At 43.8% G+C, this 6,435-nt stretch overlaps 1 protein-coding gene across 3 annotated transcripts in view; it reads left to right on the top strand.

Annotated features, from left to right (window-relative positions):
- The first annotated feature begins 202 nt into the window (after positions 1 to 202).
- Positions 203 to 6,435, top strand: part of SLAMF7 (SLAM family member 7) — a 24,221-nt gene continuing 17,988 nt past the window's right edge. For 2 of the 3 annotated variants that reach the window (XM_011236289.3, XM_034667291.1), the window contains exon 1: positions 203 to 339. In XM_011236289.3, the coding sequence (XP_011234591.1) occupies positions 285 to 339 (55 nt within the window). In that variant the 5' untranslated portion in view covers positions 203 to 284. The remainder of the gene's footprint in view (positions 340 to 6,435) is intronic. The other variant, XM_011236290.3, reaches the window with a different exon arrangement.

Genomic DNA, 6,435 nt, shown 5'->3' with positions numbered 1-6,435 from the left:
AGAAAATACTGATCATATGGTCTTGATCAATTCTTAGCCTCTCTGAGCCAATATTTCCTTATTGTAAAATGGGGGGCTTCATCACCTTTGGGATTCAATTCATTTTTTCCATCCTTTATTGACCACCTACAATTAACAAGTAAGATAAACACTAGAAAAAAGTTCATTTTCACTTGTGATTTCATGACCCCTCCTACATAACGAAGGCTAGCTGGGGAAGAGTTGTGAGAACTGCAAGGGGGAAGTAGTTCATTTCAGTGGCTGACATCCAGACAACGAACAATATGCTTGGTCCCCCAGCATCCTTCTTCCTCGTCCTTCTCCTCTGCCAGCTCACAGGTAAGTCCAGATCCTCCGAGTCTCCTGCCTTCCCCATCCTGAGGTATACCTCTAGGCTTCTAGGTCCACTCTGGGACTCTGGACCAACACAGGAAGCTCTGCTATTTCATTTAATATCTTTTTGTAAGCTGTCGTTTCTAAATCAGAGGACAGGAAGAAACTAGAAGGAGAGGTGCAAGAATGAATCTGGGGACAGGCTCCCCTTCTGACTGTCCCAGGGAAGGAAGGGCTGAAAGAAGGGGTGTTGGGTGGCAGAATGACCTGTGTTCTAATCCAGATTCTATCATGAATTAAATAATGAATGCTATCTTCCCTGGACCTCAGCCCTCCTTCTCTTTGAAGGCAACTTTAAAATCAAAATGAGATGATACAGCTGTATATTTATCGTATTTATTTATTTCTACTTAAACATATTTATAAGTACATATTTAGAAATATATTAGAAAAAATATTTATGCTGGCACATTTGCTCTTTTATTAATCACTTCAGGACTTTGAAAAATGCATCACTGTTTTCAGGCAACAAGTTATTTAGGTGCACCTGGCACTTCTTCCACCCATAACATGCATAAAAGGGCTTCTATGTGCCAAATTGTGACAATTTGAGTCAAAACAATAAAAAAAATATAGCTAATCGAAACAACTTAAGTTTGAAAATGATTTAGTTACAACAATGTCAACAAAAACCATGAGTCCATAATGATGCTCAAAAGAAAAAAACACTAAAAATAAAAACTGTTTTCTGTTAAAAATATTTTCAGTTTACCTTTATTCAGAAGTTAATTATAAACATATTTTCATAACATGTGAAAAAATATTTAGAAAAAATATTTTTAAATGATTATGCATAACAACGATATTAGTTCATTAGAATTTTGTGTATTTAAGAAGCACCTGGTTCTAAGCAGGTGGTCCTAGAATAGGTTTTCACTTTAAAAACCACTCCCTGCGCCTGGGTGGTGCAGTCGTTAAGCATCTGCCTTCGGCTCAGGGCGTGATCCCGGCGTTCTGGGATCGAGTCCCACATCAGGCTTCTCCTCTGGGAGCCTGCTTCTTCCTCCCCCACTCCTCCTGCTTGTGTTCCCTCTCTCGCTGGCTGTCTCTATCTCTGTCGAATAAATAAATAAAATCTTAACCAAAAAAATAAAAATAAAAAAAATAAAATAAAAACCACTCCCTGAATAGAAATAGTGATCACAAATGGAACTTGAAGGTGACGTGGGGGAGGACACAGCAGGGCTTTTCAAAATCCCAGGTGTCCCCCTGAAACCTGAACTGTGGGCAGCAGGGCACATGTGTGTGCCTCGCTCCAGGAGGCTGTGGAGAGCCTGGGTGGTACACCTCCCATGGCTGAAAGGAGCCCCAGATTGTCCTTTACCTTTTCTATCTTTCTTGTGTCTCTACTGTGTTTCTGAAGAGCTTAAAAAAAGTGTAGAGGGTGAGAGGTGGGGAGGGGTGATGGGGTGGAGGTAGGGAGCTCCTCTTCCATCAGGGAGGCTTTGACTCTATAACATAATTTACATGTTTGATTCTGCATAAGATTTTGTTTCATAAAAGCAAACTCTTGCTTAAGAAAGAAAAAACCAATTTTGGAAACTACTGCTCCTTACCCAACTTCCCCTTAACTAATGTACTGGAAAGAGAATTTTAAATCAGTGCCAAGACTGATACATATGAACAGAGGTTTGCAAACCTCCCAATATGCCATGTGCCTTTGCCAACATTCCAGCCCTAACCTGCCACATTCATATTCAAGCTCCCTACTGCTCTGCCCCTCACCCATCTCCCCCTACTTCCTCTTAAGCTCTTCAGAAACACACTGAGGCAGTGCTACAGATCTCAGGGGTGTTGGGGGCATAGCTTGGGAGGCCCTGCCTTAGGAGTCCTGGCTCCTCTAACAAAGCATGTCACCATGGCCCTTGGATCATGAGTCTCCTCATCTGCGAAGTGGGATGGGACGAAGTAGTCCCTAAGACCTCTCCCAGGTCTGAGATGCTCTGGTTTCCATGAAGAGGATGCCATGATATGCTGGTACATTCTAATGGAGGCACTGCATCCTGGGAGAGGTGCTTGGGGACCAGGCAGTCAAGCAGGAGGTGAGCTTTACACCCCCCCCTACCCTGAAGTCTTCCTCCTTGGTACCATCCCTTAATTCTGACTGTACTGATTATGTCCCTTCCTCTTAATCAGGCTCCTTCCCTCCACTCAACTCTTGAGTCTTGTGGGGGAAACAAGTGAAGGGGAGGAGGTGATAACCCAGAGGAAAAGGAGGTGACAAAGGAGAGGAGCTGTTTCCTTGTTATAAAGGGCATTTTAGGGTAGACTCTTTTGATGCCAAAATATCTGAGTCTTGAGAAGACAGAAGGTCTCCTGCTCCAGCTTCCTCCACCTCCACAGGCCAGTTGGCAGGGAATGCTTGCTGCAGGTCCCACCATGCATGGTGATTGGACATAGTGTTTTGCTGTGAATTAGCCAGTGACTGGTCTACAGGCATGAGATTCCAGACCACCCTCTGAAAATCTCATCCTGCTGAGAAGTCATCCAAAGAAGTTTGGGGAAATCTTTTTCTCACTTCTAACCATCCTTGGGGAAACGAGAATTAAAATTGAGAAGTCTTCTCAAGGCCTGTCTCATAACGCTGTTTCTCGCCCTTGCCTCCCACCTTCCTACTGTGTGGCAGAAGGCTCTGCACTTCTCAAAATGCTTTCAAATCCGTATTCACCCTTCATCCACCCCAGGTCTTGGCAAATAAAGGTGATTTTTCTCTTTGAGAATTGAGAACACTGTAACTCAAAGTGGTAAATAGCAAGGCAGTAGTGGAAAGAATGCGAGCCTCTAACACAAAAGAACCAACCAGCTTCTCAGCCCACATCTACCACTTCCCAGTTTGGGACCTTGGGGAAATCACTCCGCATCTTGGAGCCCCAGTGTCCTCATCCATAAAATGGAGCTTAATTAACCTCTATCTCATGGAGTTGCTTTGAGGATAAAAACATGATGCCCATTAAACCAGTTCATGACCTAAGTGTGATACCAAGAGTTTGTTGCTTATTACAGAGGAAACAGAATGAACTCAGGTCTTCTGACTCCCATTTAGGCCAGAATCCTACCTCTTTACACTGTTCCATGCTGCCTGGCAGGAGAGGCCATCCCCACCCCTCCCTGGGTGCAATCCCAGAGCCTACCACCAGGTAATCTGGAACCTAATGCCTGTAGACCAGTTATTGGTCTATAAGTGATATGTCCAATCACCACGCAGGAGAATAACTCCTTCTGGGGAATTTAAAGTGGAAAATGAAGTGACATTTGTGGTGGAATTTCAGGGGATGGGTGTGAGAAAGATGTGGAGATTTCTCAGGGAAGAGCTTTGAACTAGGAGTTATGGGTCTTGAATATGATTTGGATGGGCAGACAGAAGGATAAAGCACAAACAAAAATGTGAGGTACAAAGGAAACTGGGTGTCAGGTGAGGGAGGAGACCTGGCTGCTTGTCTGGTGATAGCAAGTGGATGCTGCTCCCCGGATTCATATCTTCCCACCACATCATATGGTCATCTTGCCCTTGGAGCAAAAGCCCAGGGTTTCTCAGATAAGTCAGCCCAGGTCATGTGATACTGCCGAACTAATTACCATGCCAGAGGAGGGTTACCACTTGAACTGGGTACCTGTTAGTCTTACTCAACCCACTTGGCTGCTATAAAATGAGGAAAGGATGAAGTGGATGCAGAAAAGACAAGTTAGGACATTCACTACACTGATCTAGGTGGGAGGGCAGATGAGTTTCGTGGGGTCCAATCCTCCCAGACCTTGTAGGTGGGTGTTAGTAGCCACTCATTCTCTAGAGTCTTCTAATCTTACAGATCACGTTCCATCTCTGTATTGTAGGTTCCCCAAGTGACTACTAAGTCCCCTTATCTAATGGCTATCTCCTAATTCCATGAGCCCAAGGATCAGGATTGTATCCCTCCCTAGTTATATCCTCAGCTCCTAGACAACGCCTGGCACAAATACGAACTAAATAAATTCTTGCTAGAGGAAAGAATGACTGAATGAAGAAAGCATGACCTACATAGGCAGGGTAAAACTCAATAGGATTGCTGCAGGTGCAAAAACCATCACAGAATGGGAAACTTCAGGTCAGCCTTGGACAGCTGAAAGGAGAAGTCTCTGAGTTCTGGATCCCTTTTCACTCTGGACAACTCTTTCCACCGAAGAGGAAATAAAACTGGCTGGGACTCACTAACCCTGTCCCTTATCATCTGAACTCACACTTGGGGAACGGCATGGAGCTACTTTCTTCTTTCATGACCCCTCTATTCATCCTAAAGATATAATTAAGATAGAAATGATATGCTCCCTCTAGGTTTGTGTTGACAATTTGCACTGTGCCATCTTCCGGTTTCATCTTAACAAGGAGCAATGAATTTGGAGACATTTTTTTATGTCCTCACACAAAATTCACCTGTCTTGGCATTCACCCAACGAATCCAGCACCACATGTGTGAAGAAGCGAAAAGAACAATTGCGAATGCCTTTATGTATGCTATGGTACTGAAGTCACATCCTTGCAGTTTTGCCACGTCCCTGATTGAAACTTCTCCCCCAAACCTTGTGTGAACGTCCAGGGTTGAGACTATTTGGGGCCAAGTGATAAAAAATCTTTATTTGACTGCAAAATATTCACTTTACTGTTGAAGTAAAAGGATGCAAACATTAGTTGATCAGTCAAAAATTCAAAGTGACACTGACTTTGTGGCATGTACTGGAACTATTTTGACACTGTTGAGATGATTAAAGACAGAGCAACTGGAAATCACCCTGCTTAAGTATTAGGGATGCAGGGGAGCTGCTGTTTGAAAAATCAGATTACTTAACAGAATAATTTAATAAAGGCTTGAGGGATCCAAAGTATATATGCACTGACTGATGGGGGAGAGGGGGCAGAAATGTTTGAAAATGGGAATCAGCCCCCAAAAAGGCATTTACCCAGGAGGAGAAGCCAGTACTTTTGGAGACAAATTTAGCAAAAAAAAAAANTTAAAAAAAAAAAAAAAAAAAAAAAAAAAAAAGGTTAAGATCCCAAAACTGTAGGGACGCCCAGGTGGCTCAGTCAGTTAAGCGGCCGCCTTTGGCTTGGGTCTTGATTGCGGAGTCCTGGGATTGAGCCCTGCATCTGGCTGCCTGCTCAGCTGGGAGTCTGCTTCTCCCTCTGCCCCTACCCCTGCTCATGCTTATGCGCTCTCTCTCTCTCCCTCTCAAATACATAGATAGAATGTTTAAATTAAAAAAAAAAATCCCAAAACTGTAATCAAGGGACTAGGTCAACATTTGGTTGCAACAGGAATCCCTTTCTCTGGGGCACTGGTACAGCAGCTTGTGCCTAAAGGAAGGTCACCAAACGACATGAAGGGGAAATCAGATTCTGTGAGGCACAAGGGCTTCAGAATTGACACCTGAGCCCTCACTGCTGAAAGGGAGTGAGGGAGAGGGCTGGAGCTGGTACAATGTTCCAAGGTCCTCAAACTGAGCCATAATGCAAAGACCCCAATCTCCAGAGCCAGAGTGACACTGACTTAAATCCTCAAATCATCACCTACTAGCTTTGTGCCTTTGGACAAGTCATTCAGGTTTTTTTAAATCTCACTTTTCTCATCAAATCAGGAGTTAACGAACTTTTGGTGTAAAGGGTCAGATAGTAAATATTTTAGTCTTTGCAGGCAATACAATCTCTGTGACAACTACTCAACTCAGCCTTTGTAGTGGAAAAGTAGCAATAGGCAGTATGTAAATGAAAGAACATGGCTGTGTCCTGGGGCACCTGGCTGGCTCAGTGGGTTGGGCACCCTATTCTTGGTTTCAGCTCGGGGACATGATCTCAGGGTTGTGGAATAGAGCCCCACAACAGGCTCTGCACTCAGCATGGAATCTGCTTGTCCCTCTCCCTCCCCCTCTGCTCGTCCGCATCCCAGCTCTCTCTCTCTGAAATAAATAAATAAATAAAATTAAAAAAAAAAAAAAGAACATGACTGTGTCCAAATAAAATTTGATTTACCAAAACAGGCAGCAGGCCACATTTGGCCCATGGAGTATGTAGGT

The sequence above is a fragment of the Ailuropoda melanoleuca genome, chromosome 8 (genome assembly GCF_002007445.2).
Source record: "Ailuropoda melanoleuca isolate Jingjing chromosome 8, ASM200744v2, whole genome shotgun sequence".
NCBI classification, from domain to species: Eukaryota; Metazoa; Chordata; class Mammalia; order Carnivora; family Ursidae; genus Ailuropoda; species Ailuropoda melanoleuca.
The sequence above is the reverse complement of the archived record's forward strand: the minus strand, read 5'-3'. Positions and strand labels throughout refer to the sequence as shown.